The sequence below is a fragment of the Crocodylus siamensis genome, chromosome 3 (genome assembly GCF_052110815.1).
Source record: "Crocodylus siamensis isolate JL-2025a chromosome 3, ASM5211081v1, whole genome shotgun sequence".
In the NCBI taxonomy this organism is placed as follows: Eukaryota; Metazoa; Chordata; order Crocodylia; family Crocodylidae; genus Crocodylus; species Crocodylus siamensis.
In genome coordinates, this window is record NC_143397.1 from 71,296,397 (window position 1) to 71,316,606 (window position 20,210).

The window sequence follows — 20,210 nt, forward strand, 5'->3', positions numbered from 1 at the left end:
TGTAATTTAAAAGCAAATAAATTCCTAGGTATCCAGTTCTTCCATGCAAGCGTCAGGCATGCTCACAAACATGCATATTCTTTTTGGAAGTACAACAAGAATACAATATCAAGCAGGGAAAGAGCTGCAAATTTTTTGTGCTTGCAACTTTATTAGATGTCTTTAAATAGAAATTGATAAATCTTGATATTCATCTTAATATTATCCCAGGAGACAAACCTTGACCCAGGCCTGGCCTTTCTCTATATTTACCTCACATAAAAATAATCTTTATGTTTTTCACCATATCAGTTCAACAGACTGGCTCTTCCTCTACTTTATACTAGTGTATTGCAAATCAAGAATAACTGTATTGAAGTCAACAGAAATGCCTTTTTGTAAAGCCAGTGTGAGTTGAGAGTCAGGTCTGGTCCTGTGTGGCTGGAACATGTTCTTTATTTTAATGAAAATTTCTGGAATCCACCCTATTAGGGTTATGCATTTCAGAGGGGTAACTGGTCAAACTAGCATACTAAGAAGAAGGTGAACTCTGATGCCAAGAAGCTGAATAAAGTTATTTGTATATGGGATATGGTTGGGTTACATTTCCTTGTATCTTTGTATTGATGTCAGAGAATTTAACTAATTTAAATTCTTTGGCTCATCATTACAACTGTTTTCAGATAATTATGAGCCAGAAACTTTTTTGCATTGACACATCCTGTAAATCCATAACATGCTGCTATAAAAACTGATCTATCGGAAGCTCTAAAATAATCTTTGTAGATAGTGAACACGGGATAACAGTTAAGGCTCAAGATACCATAGTATTTATAAAACAATTCTTATTATAAGACTTATCATCCTCCAGAAAACATTCTTCTGTAGGAAAGACTCTAGTCATTTTGCCTGTATTTACACAAAATTCCATTAATAATACACAGTAGGTGTGTTTACATGTTCATTAATGCACCATGGTTACTGTGCGTTCAGTTTAGTACCTGTAATAACAGGTACAAACTGAACACACAGTAACTGGTGCTGCTGCACAGTAGTGCCAGTGCACAGCTTTTTGTGTTGCTGATGTGCAGTAGACTAATTCTACTGTGCATTTGCACATTAACACAGCTTTTGCCATGATGCGCTAATGTGCAGTAGAATTAACCTACTGCACCTTTAGCATCTTGTGTAGACGCGCCCAGTATGTCAGATAAGTTTTATGAACATATTCTAAAGGCTTTGCTATTACAGGTTGCTGAAATGATTTAGACCAATGATATCTCATATCCAAAATGCATCTTTTAAAATGTTTTTATCCTTTTACTCAGAACTTAGAAAAGACATTAAACTGCATGGAGTCATTAATGAAAATATTTCTGTCTGACTCTCTTTGTCAGTCTGACCCTGTAAGAGGGTATGGTGAAAAACAAATTCTTAGATGGTTCAAAGTGTTCGCATAACTTCTGTTGCCAAGCCAAGTGAAAGTGGGTTGCATTCCTTTCCAGTTTTATTCACACGCTTATACACTGATGTGTTTGTAACTTTGTTTATCCCATTCACTTGAAATATGATTTGAAAAAAACATATTTTTGTACAATACATAACATTCAGTGTATAATGGGTTGGGAAGAGAATTTAGAAGCAAGCAGAACCATGATCCTACTCATTGTCTGGCTATCAAAGCTATTTTTTAAGGCAAAATACTGATTAATGTATGAATTATGATTTACCAGATTCTACAAATTTAAGTGCAGACTGGTGTAGAAATTTAGTTTGACAGGAATGAACTACATTTTATAGCATTTCTGATACTTCAAGGATTGTTTCTGATTCATGTTCAACACAGCTGTTCTTTCACTTATACCTCTGGAAGACAGCTTGTGGTCAAATCAAATCACAAATGTTCAAATGTAAACAGTAGCATATGGCTGATCTTTTTTTGAACACTTTCCCTTCTGTGTGACAAACTGGATGCAGCTTAGCAACTTTGTGGGTGTCAGAGCATTTGTGTCTGTAAGCGTACATAATGAGAGAGGGGAAGCATAAATTCATATTACAAGACACACTTTTTTTTTCTTAGTGTCAGGAAAAGATTAAGACCACCAAATATATTTGAGTAATGGTAGAGAGGCCCCTGAGGATGCCTCCTTGCCACTGTTAAGGAGCCAGTCATGTCTAACAGTCTTCCCCCTCTGTGAGTAAAACATCCAGAAGTAGAAATTGTTCAGTAATATCTTTTATTGGACCGACTATATAGTTTGGAGAGTTCAGATTGGTTTAAATAACCTTTTGGACACAAAATGCCTTTTCTCAGGTCACCCCTTCTTGTGCATAATGTAGTTAAAAGTAATTGTTCTACTGCAAGCTGTACCTGTTTCCTTTTCAGATCTGAGAAAGGGCATTTTATGCTGAAAAGCTAGTTTAACATCTCTTCCAACAACAGGATACCATATTTTCTCTCATGCAGCTTGCCCTGGAATATAGCACGTATTTTATTTTTGAAAGGCAGAACGAAGAAAAAAAGATCTTTCCTTGTAGTAACTGAATTGCAGTGGCTAGAGAGCCAAGTCTGTTCATTCTTTTACTCCTTGTGGATCACTGCAGGTTTTTCTTTTAGTTTCTGTTGGTAAGTGAATGGTTACCGTATTTCTTGCATATGACATGCACTTCAATTTCCACCAGCTGTTTTTTGGGGAAAAGATATGTGTTGTATGCAAGAAAATATAGTAGTTGGTGCCCTAAAATATTATGAAACAACCCCGGTTCTTTGTGTAGTCCATAGATTATCATGGCTATAATAACATGAGAACACTGCTACTAAAATGCCAACCAAGCAGGAATAAACTTACTTTTACATAGACACATCAGGGAGCTTCCTGACTCCTCGTTGTTATCAGTGATATTTGATTTGTTCGTAGCCACAGGATCTTCATAATGGGAAGCAACTCAGTTAATCAGTAATCTGTACACACGAAGAGGAGGTACTTTTCCAATAGGTTTCTGTGTCTGAGGACCCCAAGATTCTGATAGAGCTTCTGTAGTGCTCAACATGCAACTGTTAGTTGGGTTACACCTTTGCTTTAAAATTCTCCCTATCCCTAATGATATTTTATTTCTAAAACTTGTGGCCTTCATATATCAACTCTGTGTTCTTGAAGGACATAAGAAAAAATAAGCAGAAATGACTTTCATGGGCAAAATGATATCCTTTATAAAACATTTGATTTTAAATTGCAATATGGATAAACAGTCTTGCTATTTTATTAAACTATTAATATATTCACTGATAATATGTGATACCACGGTAAAATGCACAAGTTAAAATGTATTTGTCCCTGTAATTCATGATACTGTACTTACATCATCGTTTTATGGATGAGTAGTTTGTGAACCTAGTCAATCTGAAATTAGGGTTGGGTAATGGATGGAAGTGTCATGAATCTTAATAGTCATTGGTCAGCTTCGAGTGATGGGTGATGATCAAATGCCCATGCTGATTGTTTTACACATATGAGCTTCCTTGAATGCTCTCCACCAAGAGGTAATATTGATGTGCCTAAATACCACAGTGAGATGGTTAAATGATCTTTTAATTTTTTCTCTGAGAGGGCCCAGAAAGCTGTATGGGGTGACTGTAATTTGCTTCAAGAGTTCTTTTACGGAGAAACCTATTATGTTTTTTCTCTTGATTAGCATGTATTTGGGCTTCAGCGTCAACACTTTGCAAATGGCATGCAGCTCTTCATCTTTGTTTTCTTAGAAAAAGTGTCATTTGTCAGTTTTCCTATATATAGCCAAGGGTGAGACTTGAATGAGAGCTAGCTGTCTGAGAGAACTCAGATCAGAGAGAAATAATGTTGATAGCACATGGGAAGTAATCAGAAACACTGGTGGAAGTGTTATCTATCCCTTATATTAAAAAAGCTGTATGTCTTTACTGTTCAGGGACACAGTTGAGTCTTGTTAGATTCTTGTTTGCTTCTGGAGCTGACATGTTTTGAATTGCCTAGAATATGCCTGTACAACCAAAGGGCCTTGTTAAGGAGCTCTGTAATGAATCATGGTACCCCGACTCCCCATGTGCTACCTCTCACAGGGATGCAATGTAGGTGACCTTACCATGGTGCTGTGTAATAAACTGTGTCATGTAGGTGCCCAGTGCCATACTGAAAGCTACATTGTATCCACAAGGAACAGGCATTCCTTGTTTCACTGAAGCAATCAGTGAATGAGGCACCTAGGGGTCAGCCCTTTGACAGTAGGGGTGAGTGAAACAGGCTGTATTCAATTCAGATTCGACCCAAATCAGGGACAGTGATTCAATTCATTGATTCAGATCACTGTCCCCGATTCAATTTGGCCCAATCTGAATCTGAAAATTCAATGCTGATTCAGAGAATCTGCAATTCTGCCACAAGCACAGCTTGGAGTGTTTTTTCTGCATACATCAAGGTACCACTGCACCTTGTAAACCCTGTGATGCTGGGATGGATGGAGCATCCCACAGGAATGTGGCCCCCCCCCCCGCATGCTCATTGGCAAACCCAGAAGTGGACTGGAAGCACTTCTCGTCCACTTCTGGGTCCACTGGGGAGTGTGCAGGGGGCCCCCTCTCCCACACTTCCCTGGCTCAGCAATTGGTCCACTTCAGGGTCTGCTGCTGAGCATGTGGAGGACCCCCTCCCCCCGACTCCCCGCACTCCTGTGGGATTCTCTGTGTGCCCCATCATCGCAGCATTCATGAGCCACCTGCTACCTTGAGGTATGTAGAAAAAAATTTAAAGCTGTGTCTATATCCGAATCGTCAAATCTTTCCAAATCTCTCTGAATTGATTTAGAGGGTTCTGATTCAACTCAGAGAGATTAAAGGATCTCCTGATTCTATTCAGATATGGAGATTTGGCCACCAAATTGGGCCAAATCTCCACCAAATCAAATCAGGGACCAAAGCTTTGCACAGCCCTATTTGACAATGTAACCTTGCTTCAGAAATTACTTTTTCACCTGTTTTGGGGAAGCTAGTTTCTTCTTTTTCTTTTGTATATAGACCTGACCTATGTCACTCAGTCTAGATTGCTGCAAACCCTCTGTTTGGGTAGCATCTGATGATCATTTTGGACAAATGCAAATGTGCAGAATGTAGTTGCCCATTCAGCTAGTTGTACTTGGTGAATAGGCAGCTTTTTTTTTTTTTTTTTTGCACATTGCACTTTTGCTTCAGCATTCCAGGAGTTCACCGTTTACTAGCACAATTCAAGATGCAGTTATTTCTGACCTGGTAAGCATTTTGTTTGTGCTCTCGTCATTGTTTAATCCTGACAATTGAAATCATCTGGGTGCTTGTCCTGAAGCCCCTAAATAATTCTCAGCAGGGAGGGCTCATTCAGGAAATTATTTATGATCTTAAGTGTAACAGAGCCTCCACTTGGTTCATGTTCAGGGTGTATTTGCTTTTTCAATGCTTTCTCTTCAGTGAGTGTATTGAATGAGAATAGATGAAATGATGGGCTCATTTTGATGGTCTAAGACTGTTTAATGTCAACATTAAAATGGAATTTTATAATGTCAACATGTCAACATCCCATCTAGTGTCAACATTAAATGGAAGTATGCATACAGTTTGCTATAGGAACATCTTGTAAATAAATGCATTTCAGAAAGTATACCAGAAATTATGTGAATGCTAAAATGCTGCAGAGTTAAATATACTTAATATATATTACCAGATAACCTATAATAGAAAACATGTATCTAGCTTAATAAAATGAAACCAAAAAGGACATGAATAAAGCAGGTAGAATTGCAGCATCTTTTAACACTATCTCCCTATCTTAATACATAAATCTTATTGCCAATTAAGCTAACTGCATGAGAACCCATCAGAAAGCTTCAAAAGTGCTCCAGCTTCCTACATCTAATTACAAATTACCGAACACTAATTTTGGTGTCAATCAATATATGTGCAAGTATGCCTTACTAACACTCACTAGGGGGTATGGAATGTCAATGTCTCTGTCTGCCTCATCCACTGTGCTCACTCTTTCTTTCACCCCCTCTCTCATAAAAAGAGACGGAATTTATTTTCTAGATTGACAGAACTACAATTTTAAATGTTTTAATGTAACAGTATTTTTTTCTTAGTACTTCATTCCAGAAGGTCTTCTGTTGAGTGGGTTTTAAAATATTTCCATGTTGCTGACTGTGTTCTGCAATTGGTAGGGAAATTATAAAGAGATTTACACTACAGAAGTAATACCCAAAATTTCACTGGATTTATAAAGAAAATAAATTAGAAATAGGTATCATCTCTGTCAGGTAATGCATCTCTGCCTCTCTTACTACTTCATGGGTGTCCTGGGTTAACATGCATTTCATCTGAAAATATTTTAGTTTCTATCCCTGTAAACTCAGGTATTCTAATACTTTAATGGACAGACTGATCAATGTTTCTTGCAAACACTATTTAGCCTAGTTGGTATGGTTTGATTTGTCTCTGTGTATGTTAAACCCTTCCAAACTTCTCAGACTTAATTTAGTGAAAAAATATGGGGTTGGATTTTCTTCTGAGTCACTGGTGTTTTAGAGAAACTGGATCCATATCATTATGATCATTTCCAAATAAAAATGCTTGTGGCAAAATAATGTATAGAATAAGTCTACAGCACTAAAGTGTGAACTGTCACTCTGGATCTTTGTAGAGAAAACTTTCCTTGATCATTAATATGCAGTGCAATTTGCTTGTATTCATAAAAAGAGAGTTTCATTTGACAAGATATGTCCTTTAATTGTCTTTAATGCCACATTCTGTGTGTATGCCTGAGACCACTTCAAAGATTATGATAATGAATTCTTCAACACCCAAAAACATGCTGTGTTACATAGGTGCATGCGTGCACACACGCACAAGTGCGCACGCACACACACACATGTGCGGCAAGTTAAGGCCGTCTCAGACATGTAAAACTTCCAAGCTGTCATGGGTCATTTAATGTGGCTGGACTTGTGCACATTTTTCCAGCATGCTTAAGGGGACTTGACTTCAATCAGGGATGGAAGACTGTCTTTAAACAGTGTTCCCATTGTAAATATATTTGATTTGGATATTAAGGCTTTCCTTTGGTGAGAATTAAGCAAGTGCTTTGTCTGCCAGAGTGCCACAGAGTACCCCATTGTGTCCACTTTTCCAGCACATATATCTTAGCACAGCTGATCATGTCCATTTGTTATGAGGCAACAGCTGTCTGGCTGGCCATTCAATGAAACTGCTGTTTCAGGTAGAGACAGCTGGTGTATCCCCAGGTATGGACATTTTAGGCTAGTCCCATTCCAAAAGGTTATTGGATTTGACAGTACCTCTGATTTTTGGTTTCTCCCAATGACAGAGAATCTCTTTGTACCCTTCTGAATCACTGATTTTTTTTTAAAAAACCAACAACTTGAATTTTATTCGTTGACCATTCTTTTATTATCTAAGAAATTTATCATGTTTTTTACATAAGGCATACATTTTATGATGTTATGAGTTATAAAATAGGAGACTGATCTTTACCATTTTATGAAAAATAACCAAGTTTTAGTTACTGTTAAATTATTTAAAAAAGGATATAAAGAAGGAGCCATGGCCAAAGACTGAAATTTTCACCAAAGTGCAAGTAATTTACAGACATGAATGGTAAGCATGTTATGAGTTGTTCCTTCAGCACAGAAATGGAAAAGTTGTATATTTTCTTTTCTATTTTTTTTCCAAATTATTTAAGCACAGAGATTTTGTGTGTATATGTATGTATGTATGTAACATTATACTAATTGTGTGTTTGTGTATGTGTACATGCTTATATTTACCTACAAATCTATGTTTAGCTTGGGGGGGAGGGGGGAAGAAAACATATCTTTGTCTTTAGCATGTGAAATCCTTTAAGCAGCATTCTGTTATCTGAAAAAAATTGCACGGGGCCCTGGGTGTCATATTTAGTCCCAAATTATTTATTCCTTTCATCCCCTTCTGCCAGCTGTCACCCTATGTCTGGAGAGTGCTCCTGCAAGCCTGGCTGGTCTGGACTCTACTGTAATGAGACATGTTCCCCTGGATTCTATGGTGAATCTTGTCAACAGATCTGCAGCTGCCAAAATGGTGCTGACTGTGACAGTGTGACTGGAAAATGCATCTGTGCCCCAGGATTTAAGGTATGTGATTCTAATGTTCACAGTTAACTTTTTTCCTTCACTTATGGCCACAATTTTGAGTGGTGCTGAGTATCCTTCCTGCACTGAAGTTAGTGGGAGGTAGCAATACTCAACTCCTAACAGGTACCCATGGCATCCTGCAGGATCAGGCCCATAAAATGCAACATTTTGCATTACGCTTCTAGTAAATGGATCTTTTAAGACTTGACTGCTTTGTAATGGAGATGGAAGAGAATGGAAAAGTGCTACTAAGGTGTAAATGTATAAATATCAACTACATTGGTAGTCATCTGTAGATTTAAATGATTTCCCTGTTGCAAAAACCAGTAAACCAACCAAACTCAAAAAACCCCCACAATCAAACAACCCCCCAAATCCCAGATCCACGCACCTTGATAAATATTTGGACACATCATAATATGCATTTTTGTGGTTCTCGCTGGTGTTTTTCTTACATGGGAATTGGTACTCTTAAAAATGTCACCCTGAAGACATAGTTCGATATTTCTGAAAGAAAAACAGTTTTGTGTATCCTTAAATCAGATTATATCTTTTTAAATATTTTTAAATAAACTTAATTTTAGTAATTTACAATTTCATACTATGTACTGATTTCTGAAATTGTTTTTGTATCCAGTTGTACTGAACACTGGTCAAACTCAATGTGGTGACATACACAGTAGCTAATGTAAACCTAATCCTTACTGTAGATTTAATGAGCCTACTAAATTCAGTCCCTTAAAACCAAGATGACCTTATGACAGCTTAAAATATGTCATGGGCTATAAGTTTTCTTATACTGGTAACATTTTAACAACAGTCACTTTCAAAAAGGGGTTTTTACAGGTAGTTAATTCTTGGAGTAGATAATATACCAGAGTTATTTTATTGTTTGAACTTTCATTGCGGCTTCATTAAATAATTTTTCAACTATATTTCTGCGTAATTCAGGGTCCCAATTGCGGTACTCCTTGCCCTCCAGGAACATATGGGGTAAACTGTTCCTCTGTGTGTAGCTGCAAAAATGGAGCCCTCTGTTCTTCAGTAGATGGTTCTTGTACTTGCAAAGCAGGTAAGAGCTCTGGCAAATCAGTTTCCCATCCCTTTAACCTGCACAAGTTACCACAAAATCAAGATGAGCTTTTTAAACTGAGAAAAGATAAATGCAAACTTAACCTAGAAAAGAGTAAAAAACTGCAGCCATACCACTTGCTACATACAGGTGATAAGTTTCTACCTGGAGAATCACCATTCTCCTGGTAGAAACTAGAAGCATACAAGTGTCAATTAAATTTTTCCCAAAGGAAGCATGCCCCCTCTGGGACAAAGATATTCCAGGGTGATACGCCTTGCCTCTCTGTGACAGGGCACTGGCTTTGAATGTGCAGGACAGGGGGAAGTTAATCGACTTCTCACCACATGACACTTGCAGAGTCACATGCCCAAAGCCATGTGCTCACAGCCCCACTACTTAGTCCCACTGCAGAGGAGCATCTGTTCATCATTCCCTACCCACCCAACAGATCTGGAGGCCTCAGCCTAGGGAATGGGCTGGGGGCTTTGCCCTGCTGCTCTAGACCCTGCTGGAACTGAGAGGAGTGAAGTAGCCATTGTTCCCCATGCCTTTGCCAGACTGGGATCACCATCTAGGGAAGGCATGGAGGGCAAGGCTGAAGGCACAGTTGCAGGCTAAAATGTCTGTACTGCTCCCTTTCCTGGAAACATTTCTATCAGATGAAATTTTTCAGAAATTTCCACCACTAGAAACAAATGTCTGTTTGAGGCCTTCCTCTGCTGATGGTGACAAAGGTGACAATTGGGAAGAAAAATTAGTTCAGAGAGAATTGTGTGGAGTTTGTCATTACCATCTTTGTCACATGCGGACAGCTCTTTACAGATAGAATTATTGGATGGAATCACTGCTAGATTTTTCCCCAGCCAGGAGGCTGTTTTCTCTGCAGCTGCAGTAGCCCAAGCTGCTCTCAGATACCTTCAGTGTAAATTATTTGACAGTGGTCCTACTTCATAGCATACTTCTCCTTTCTTCCTCATTCAGCACGAGGCTGAGTAAATAGCGAATCTGCCTATCACCACAGCCCTTCACCACATCACAGAGGCTGATATTTTTCTTGCCAGGCTATCTCCCCCACCCAGAATCAGTATCTCCCCAAATTCACTACTCTTCTCAATAACTGTGAGATAGCAGCTGCTATACTCCCTTTCCTAACCACATGATCACCTTGCTCTCCCCCATCAGTGCTAGGCAGAATCAGCCAAGGGGAGTGGTTTACCACTCCAGAGCAAGGGGTCCCAGCTATCACTGTCATCATTGCAGTAGAACAGATTTTGACTTATAGCCTCTCTGGCTTGAATGTGATCAGAAAGACTGCTTTCCTCAAGCCCTGCCCAAATCCTGTTTGCTTGGGCTTTCTGGAATTGAGTAGAAAGGAGAATTTTTTTCAACATAAATTACTACACAAAAGGAAATCAAATTGTATTCTTATTAAATTAGGAATCAGCTACTTGTCATATAAAAAAATGATATCAAACAGAACTGCTAAATATCTACCACTCTCCCCTCCCCCTGCCTTGAGGTGTTATACATCTAAGGCATTTCTGCGAGGCCTATCATCTTAAAGAACAAATGCAATCTTGGCAGCATTGAAGTCCAAGGGCAAACTCCTATGGACAAGATATCACCATCTGTTTTTGCAAACATCCTGTGAAGTTACATGTCTTTATTCCCCCAAAATTGCCGCCTCATTTTTCATTCTGTAGTGTGGTCCAGGGAGCAAAGAAATCATTAGGCTGCAAGGAAATCTAGGACAAGTTTGTGGGTGTGGATCAATCAATGGCTGGAGCGTATGTCTTAGAAACATTCCACATGTCACATGGACACGGGATGCTTCTATTAAAGAAGGCAAAATAGGGTGTGATGGAAACCTGGAAAAGGAATACTCAGAGACAGCATGTTTCTTTTCCATTTTCCCTTTTTTTCTTTTCTCTTACCACACTGCAGCATTTGCAACAAATGGTTTTTCCTGAAGGAAGCTCTAAATTCTGCAGTTAGAAATTGAGAGCATGAGGCAGATTCATTACAACACGTGTTTTGAATAGACTATTGATTATATTCATGCAGAGTTATTCGACCCCCCACTTACTGTAAACAAAGGATAAAATTAGAAGCCGAACTTGTGTCATTGTTGATGACAACACATGACTGGCTCAGTTTGGTTCTCAAATCCAATAGATTTATAGTATCACGTGTTTAAAGCTTTCTGTATTTCTATTTTATCCAGTGTTAAGTTTGTGAGTAATTTCTCTCAGGCAGAAGTACTGTTTGATGTTTTATTTCAGAGACACCCTCTAATTTGCATTTGGATTTTTTTTTTTAGTATTCAGAAGGAGGTATTGTACTTTCCTAAAATATCTTGCATCTGTCTTTGGAAAAATCCCCCTCACGCAATGACTATTTCACTGATCTATTTTTTATCCTTGGTTTCTTCTGCCAAGATCACTGTTATGATTGCATCACAACACTGTCTGCATTGAATGTAGTCCGCAGAGAGCCCGACAGAAGAACTACTAAAGCAGCAGCAAACGCATACCTCTATGGGCAGCTGTTTTGTTTTGTTTTGTTTTTTTTAAGAAATGCTCTTTCTTCTTTTTTAAGGAAAATATCCTTATTTTTCCTTTCCAGGTATTAAAAAGTCAAGGTAGTTTGGTGTATTTCATTGTGCATTCAAGGTGTCTCCCTTCAGATGCCCTATTAATTGCTTTCATATGTTGGCACCCATCTACAAAGTATATGCTGTGCACAGATGTTATGAGGCTCTCAAGGGCACTTTTGTTTGAACTTGGGCAAGTCTTCTGCTGGAAGGGATACAACTTAGTGACTTTTACTCCTGCTGCTGTGCATTATTGAGGGATTTCAAGTGGCAGTCCCACAGCTAAAGAGGGAAAATATGCCCTTGTTTAATTTTAATCCATTTTTTATTTTTCTAGGTTGGCATGGTGTGGATTGTTCAATAAACTGTCCCAGTGGCACATGGGGTCTTGGCTGTAACATTACTTGCCAGTGTCTTAATGGAGGGGCATGTAATGCTTTGGATGGAACGTGTACCTGTGCTCCAGGTTGGAGAGGGGAAAAATGTGAACTTCCTTGCCAGGTAATTTAAATCCATTTCAGTGAATACTGAACATATTAGGGAACTGTTGTAAGTGGTACAGTACTGCAAACATTTCCAGCTTTGGTTAGTACTGTTGTATTTGGTGGGGCTATTTTCATTTAACCCAGGCAGTACTCCAAGAGGTACCCGCTCTCCAATTGAAGGGATCAAAGCAGGTGCACAAGCACTGTGGGAGATGTAGGGTTTCTCCTCCCCCTATAGAGCAGAGCCAGACCACCAGTGGGGACTTAACCATATACCTTTTAATGAGAGCACAATACTGGGAACATAACCAGTATAAACCAGGGGTTATAGGGGACACTACAATGCCCCAAGGGGGCAGGAACCAACAAAGGTTAGACATTTACAATTATAGACATATTCATCCCGTTGACAAAAGACAGGGTTAACCAAAATGTAAAACACAAGTAGTAGAACAAACAATACTGGTTGGTGAAATATAAAAGGCACAAAATACAAAATGTCAAATGACAAGGAATATAGGGTCTAGGTACCTGGAAGGGGAAAACACAGTGGTCCCTTTCTACTGCAAGAAGACTTTTTCTCCCTATTAGCTCACTCACCCCAAGTCACCCCACCTGGGACTTGAACTCAGATCTCCCACATATTAGGTAGAAACTCAGTGCTGGTACTGTTCTAGGCTGCTAGGGGTCTTGACCTTCCTGGAGCCCTGGCCTCATGTTGAGCTGCCAGGCCTCTTATTGGAGGAGCTGGAAGCAGAGCTGGGAACCTCTCAGGTCGCTGCTCAGATCCTTGCTGGAGTGGGGGAGCCTCTCCTGCTGGCTGCAGCCATTCATAGGCAATTCTGGAGCCCTGCCGGGAGCCTCTCCTGCTGGCTGCATGCCGCGCTCCAACTGCTGCCTGCAGGTCCCACTTCTTTGGGCTCTTCTGTGCCTCGATGCTTGAAATATTGATCTCCAGTATTTCTTTGTCTGTTCTAGAATTTGTTTAAAAGTCTCTTAGAGCCAGATTCTGCTCTTGGTTACAGCAGTGGAAATCGTATGTCACCAAATTGCCTCAGTGGCCACGTTCAGACATGCGTGGATGTTTGGTTCCCTGGGGACGACTAGCAGTGGCACACCTTGCACTGCCACTAGCTGTCCCTGGGGAATGCCTGTGCCACGTGCACTCTGTCATGTGACAAGTTACCTCAGGTGGGGTAGGGGAGGCTGGAGCCAGCATTGGACTGGCCCCAGCAGCCCTACCTGGAGTCCTGGGGGCTTCCTGGGGCTGCAGCAGCAGTGATCCTGCTGCATGGAGCATGGCAGGCAGCAGAGTGAGGCTCCGGCCAGCCAGTCTCTGGCTTTGGGTGGTGCATGCTACCTCCATGTGCACCACTCTGCTTTTTTTGGGCACCACTGTACTTTTTTTTTTGTGGATATCCAGGGGTCAAAACCCCCCCTCTGCTGCTCCCTTGAAGTGCAGAGAACAACACAATGTGTAGTATGTGGCACTGCAGACGTGTCTGCGGTGTCACACACCACATGGCTGCGCTCGTCTGGACACAGGTTTTACTTTGAAGTTCGAAATGAGACTATGACAGAAGAAAGTATCGATGTATTCTTCAAATACAGTAAGTCCAATTTTAAGCCATCATTCAAAGAACGTCAACACACAGTATTTTAATAGACGTTATCTAATCAATTTGGAGCTGGCCTGAGCTCAGTATCTTTGGGGTACACTAAGTCAGACAGGAAGGTGCCTAATAAAACTGATTTCTTGTGTAACCTTTACTTCATCTCATTCCTTCCAACCTGTTGTACCAGCACTGTTGTGCTCTGTCAGTCCAATATACATTCTTCTCTTTCTGCTTTCAGAATGCATGATTATTCTTTTAATCTCTCATTCTTCTATAGACCTTCCTTTTGCTGAAGGCTTTTTTAGAGCCACTTAGAAAACTAAAATTTCTCCCTGGAAAACTTTAGTATGAATTGCTCTACCCTTTTGAAATTTTCCCACTGGAAAATTTCAGTTTTCTTGCAGGAAATGTGTAAAATGTGAGAGAGCAGGTTTTCCGCCTATTTTTCTTACAGGTTTCTAGATGGAAACCTGTAAGAAAGCAGGAACTAAAAATGCATTACACTTTTATATTAAACATTTTCATTTTAACAATAACATGAAAACTGTTACTTTTTCTGAATGTGATGAATTTAGAGGGAAAGTAAATATATATACTCTCTCTCTGTCTCGTGTGTGTGTGTGTGTGTGTACAATTTCAAAATGAAACATTTTGGTTTTACATTTCAGAAAACCAAAAAAATATCAAGAATTACATTTTTTTTATATAGATAAAATGTTTTCAATGAATCCCTCTTCAAGAAAATATTTTGTTGGAAAATTTCTGACTGTTTTCACTTTCTTATTTTCCTCCAGTTTCTCTCTCACTTTTTCACTAGATACATGAAAGCCTTGGGATAATAAAATTATGAGAGAGTTATCTGACTTGAACTTGAACCTTATACATTTTCCACAAAGGCACTTCTGAGCTTTCGCCATTTTGGCCTGGTTCCCTTATTTGCAGTAACATGGTGGGAGTAGCTAGGTTACAGCATATGAGTAAAGGCCATGCCCCTGCTGTTTAATGGAATCTGCCCTGCACTGCTTCAGAGACACTCAGCAGTTACATTTTTCAGGCACTGCTTGCTTTTTTTGCATGCTATAATACAGTATAGCTTATGCTAAAATTAAATATTCTCAACATTCACAATACTGAACTACTAACAGTACAGACACATATATTGATTCCAATAATATGTGAATTCATCTAATAGGAAATGAGATCTGATTCCTTTAAAGCTATCTCTTCTATCATATTGAAAAAAGCAGGGCAGGATGATACCTTAAGGCTCCTAAACACATGCAGGGAGCCTGCTCCGATGTGCTGGAAATCCAGCATGTTGGAGCAGATTTGATTAATCAAGTCTGCTGGAGCACAGAGATTCATGTGCTCCAGCAGCCTTGTGTGTCAAGTGTATCAGTGTTGCTTCACATTTCCATGCTGACAAAATGGTGGTGGGGCGCTTGGAAATAAAACACATCCCACCACCTTTTTCAGCATGGGGATGTGTGGTGAGGCTCATACACATGACATGTGAGGGCTTTTAATTAGTGCAGCTCACTAATTAAAGCACCCGGCACTGCATCCATGAACACATTAGACACTAACTGGATTACAGAGGCAAAAGTTTTCATAGGTGACAGCCTACTTTATCACGGTGCTAACTTTGGCCCCTTGCAAACATTACATTTACTGTGAAATTAACATATTAATTACATGTAAAATTGTAACACACAACACATTCAAGCAATTTATTTATCTATAAAAAGGTTGAACCAACCACAAAAATGTTACTTGGAAAATGTGGAACATCTTTGTTGCTTATTTGTATCCTCCTTTAATTTGACCACATGGTATATTACTTAGTTTAAAGAGCATGCAGAGATCCTGGACTGGGGAGCTGCTCCCTAATATTGGGTTGTGTGTGCGCCCTTTAAAGGTCCAGGTGCTTGGACAGCCCAGAGTAGGGTGTCAGCTCCCATGTACTGGCAAGTTTAAAGGGTGGGCAGGTAACCCTGTACCAGGGAGCTGGTCCCTAGTGCTGGGCACCCTGACTGCCAGCAAACATGCAATGGAATGTGATGAATTCAGATCTCCAAAATCACTTGTCCTGCTATTCCAGACCTTGAGAATGTCAGAATATGTGGTTTTTGGGATCCAGTATAAAATTCTTCAGATTGCATCATGTGATTAAATTAATGTCTGCCAGGGGCCATGTATACTAATTCTTCAAGGTCTCCCAACACTTTTTAACAACCCAGCAGCTGGACATTGGCCACTGTTGTCTTTCTGCTTTACCTGTAGCAGGTTGGTGTGTTATGTTTTATGTGTGTCAGGATTGACTTGTAGTTTTACTAATAGGTTAGATAGTGGATTTGTATAGAAAGGTTTGGATACAGATGATCGTGCCTCAGGTAGGGGTTTGGTTTACGTGATCTCTGAAGGTCCCTTCCAGCCTTACATTTCTATAATTCTGTGATTATAAGATGCTGAATTCCCTCAATATCTATTAGCTTGGGTTGCAGCTTTCCAGTATAGGTTCCTTAAGGGAAAGTTGCTGCTTCAAAGCTATTATTCCACTAAACCAAGACCACTATTTTCAGGAAAACTATACCCCAGATAATCAATTCAGATGCCCTTTTCTGCCTCAAAATTCCCTAATAGAAAAATAAACAGAAAATCAATATAAGTGTAAGTATTCAGCTATGTCATGTCACCATGCCTTTTTTTAGACTGTTAAATCCTAAGAATGGGGCTGTATTTTTATCTTTGGGTGTTGTCTCATGCCAATCATGCAGTTGAAAAGAAACTATTAACATTATTTTAATATTAACAACCAACAACAATAAGAACAACAATCCCTTTTATTCTTATTAATAGTAAGACTAATAATAAGAATTATTAATATTAATTATTATTTATTATTCAGACTAGATATCAGGAGGCGCTACTTCACAGTCAGGGTAGCTAGGATCTGGAACCAACTTCACAGGGAAGTGGTGCTCACTCCTACCCTGGGGGTCTTCAAAAGGAGTCTGGATAATCACCTAGCCAGGGTCGTTTGACCCCAGCATTCTTTCATGCCCATAGCAGGGGGTCAGACTTGATGATCTATTGGGTCCTTTCCAACCCTACCTACTATGAAACTATGATGTGTTGTTCTTATTAATATTAATGAGAGTAAGGATTTAATTTGTCCATTAGTGATGCCTTCCAGAAAATTTTCTGTCTCACTTTTGTTATATGAATATACTTTTACAAACAAGGCATTTAGGTTAATTTAAATTTCCAGATTGATTATTAAATTGACTTATATTTTTTCTCTTAAAACAGAGATCAGAGAATATACTTAGTTTCAGGGTGTGTATTTTGGCTTGTGCATATTCTTCTGTTCCAGTATGCCTAGAATACATCTTTCCATTATTATAAAAAGCAAAGATCATTACTCAAGACCTGAGTGAAGTTTGATTAGTCTTATTTTTGTTGTGTCTTACTTCCAAGTTGCCACCTTTCAAAATATATGGAAGAATTTACTTACTATACAAATCTCATTATGTGCAAAGGAAGTGCTGCCCTGAATCTTTTCTTCTCCTTTATGTTAACATGGATTAGTGACATAAGCAACGCACTGCATACTGTTGAGTAATATATAATGTTGTTTTACATTGGAATTGAAAGATTGAAAGCTGGATGATTAAACCCTATGGAACTGTATAAAAATGTAGGCGTGAAACTCATAAGGACCGCAGATTAGAACTTGCAGTGCATCCTAAATTAAGATTAAAGTGACAGTGACCATTTTTTTTAGCCTAGAAATTTAAATTACTGTGCTGAAATAGACTTTTAAACAGCAGGGTGTGTCAAGGGTTTTTTCTAGTTTATGTGGAATTCCTTCCTTCCATCTTGCCTGCCTTCTTGACTACTGGCTTTGAGCACATAAGCACAAATAATTCTAAGTCTGCCTTTTATTTCATCCTGGCCCTAGCCCCTCCTCTCAACTACAATAATATTGGGGTGTTTTTTCTGGGAAGGTGATTCTAGTGTTTTTCCTCAACTTCAGGGACAACCTTGGTGAGAAGTTGTCATCTCTAAAATTCACATGTAATCCCTGTAGTCTGAAGCCCCAGTACTGTGAAGCTTTGCCAGACAGAAGGGTTCCACAGACTCACTTTGACTAACTAAAAACCAAATTCAAAGATAACCTAAGTAGGGTGAGGTCTGTACAAGTGCTGATCTGTACAAATGTTTGGAGAGGTTAGATCAGGCAAAAAACGGCAGCCCAATCTAAATAAGTATACCTGCGGAGGTGAACTAAATTAGATTGGGAAGGGATTAGCTTGATCTACTGACTGTCTGCACCCATTCAGGGCGCATCCAGATGAGTGCAGCTGTGCAGTATGTGGCGCTGCAAGCACATCTGTAGTGCCACATACCGCACAGTCAGGTGTTTGCTGCACTTGCAAGGGTGTGCTGCCTGTGTGTACGCTACTCATTTTTTTTTCCATGGGTTTTTTTGACCCCATGATATCCAAAATCCACTGAAAAAAAACCCAGAGCAGCACACGTATGGGCAGCATGTCCTGCTGAAAAGTGGAGCTGGGCCACCCAGAACCATGCTATGGCTGCCAGCTGGGCTCTGCCTGGTGGGATCACTGCTGCTGCAGCCCCAGGAGGCCCCCAGGACACCAAGTAAGGCTGCTGGGGCTAGCACAGTGCTGGCCTCAGCCTCCTCTACCCCACCTGGGGTAACTTGCTGCAAGCCAGAGTGCATGCAGCATGGGCGTTCCTTGGGGACAAGAAGCTGCAGCACAAGGTGTGTCGCTGCTACTTGTTCCTAGGGAACCAAACGTCCACGCTTATTTGGACATGGCCTCAGAGTTCAGCCCCAAGGCTAGGAAAGTCCAACTGCTTATCCCACTGCTGGGTCCGCACTCTTCCTACTGCCTCCATCTAACGAGGCTCTTTTTAGCCCCCTCAACCCTGCCACCCACAGACAGATAACACCACCCACTGCAGACTCCTCAGCCCCCTGATCCTACCCATCTCTCCTCTTTAGACTGAGTTTCCAGTAAGACTCCAGGAAACAAGGACACAAGCTGCTTCTGATCTACAGTCACACAGTTTAAAGTAAACTGTGTGACGAAACTGAAGTAAACCATGTGATTATAGATTTGGTACACTGAATGTATGCACATACCCACAGATACAATTAAATGAATGTCAGATGACTTTTACTGATAAAACCAAGGGGTGAATTTGACCCTAAATTCCAATTCCATAATGGGCCTGGTTTCCATCAATTCACAGAAATGCTACAGTATTGAAAATTAAACTTGTTTTGCATCATTGTCTTCTCTCTTTTTAGAATGAGAACGCTTTCTTTGTCATGTTTTTAAAGCAGAAAAAGAATTTTAATAAAAAAGGAGAGGATAGATTTATAGACAGATACGTGCAATTCTAGTGTTACTGCAAGCTAAAATATATATAAGCAAATGTACTTTATTTGTATATATGCATATGTGTGTGCGTGTACATGTGCATCCAATTCTAGTGTTATTGCAAGCTAAAAAGTTATCATTTGTTATGACTAATCTAATTTATCCTGAGTTCCTTTTAAATTTTGGTACTAAATAGCATCCTTTGTGGTTGTCTGAAAAGAGAGTTCAAGGCATGAACCAGTATAGGCACTGAATTATTTTCATATTCAAGATCCCTCTAGGTCTTTGGTCAGATTTGAAGGAAATCAGAGGACAGCGCAAGGGAGATTTTGGTGCTGCTATTGACTATATGATGACTTTTTTTGTGAATAGAACATTGTAATCTCCCAAACTGTCGGTTTGAGATCTGTCAAAAGAGTCTAATTAACTTTTCCCCTTAACCTCTAGAATAAAGGAATGAAAATGCGGAATTTGTAGCTTATTGAAAGCCAAAAAGGTGTTTTATCTTAAGCAAGCTGATTAAGGAATCAAAAGAGGGAAAGCTATTGTTGCTGCTTGAGAGAGGACTGATGAGAACTTGTTCTCTTCTAGCGCTCTTTAGTTCTCATTATTCCAGTTTTGTGTTTTTGTTCTGACAGGATGGCACGTATGGGATGGATTGTGCTGAACGCTGTGACTGCAGCCATGCAGATGGCTGTCATCCAACCACTGGGTATTGTCGCTGCCTCCCTGGATGGTCAGGTAAACCAAAGATCAACATTAGGGATAAAAAATGACAGCATAAATAAGATAGGATCCATTCTCCTTTTTTGTTTCTGTGGTCAGAGTGGGTCCTGTCTAAGAAGCCCATGCAAGTTGGGG

At 39.7% G+C, this 20,210-nt stretch overlaps 1 protein-coding gene across 6 annotated transcripts in view; it reads left to right on the forward strand.

The window, feature by feature from the left end:
- MEGF10 (multiple EGF like domains 10) overlaps window positions 1-20,210 on the forward strand; it is a 174,694-nt gene that overhangs the window by 106,619 nt on the left and 47,865 nt on the right. For all 6 annotated transcript variants that reach the window (XM_090038492.1, XM_090038487.1, XM_090038488.1 and 3 more), the window contains 4 exons: window positions 7,989-8,163; window positions 9,115-9,235; window positions 12,169-12,332; window positions 19,988-20,090. In XM_090038492.1, the coding sequence (XP_089894618.1) occupies window positions 7,989-8,163; window positions 9,115-9,235; window positions 12,169-12,332; window positions 19,988-20,090 (563 nt within the window). The remainder of the gene's footprint in view (window positions 1-7,988; window positions 8,164-9,114; window positions 9,236-12,168; window positions 12,333-19,987; window positions 20,091-20,210) is intronic.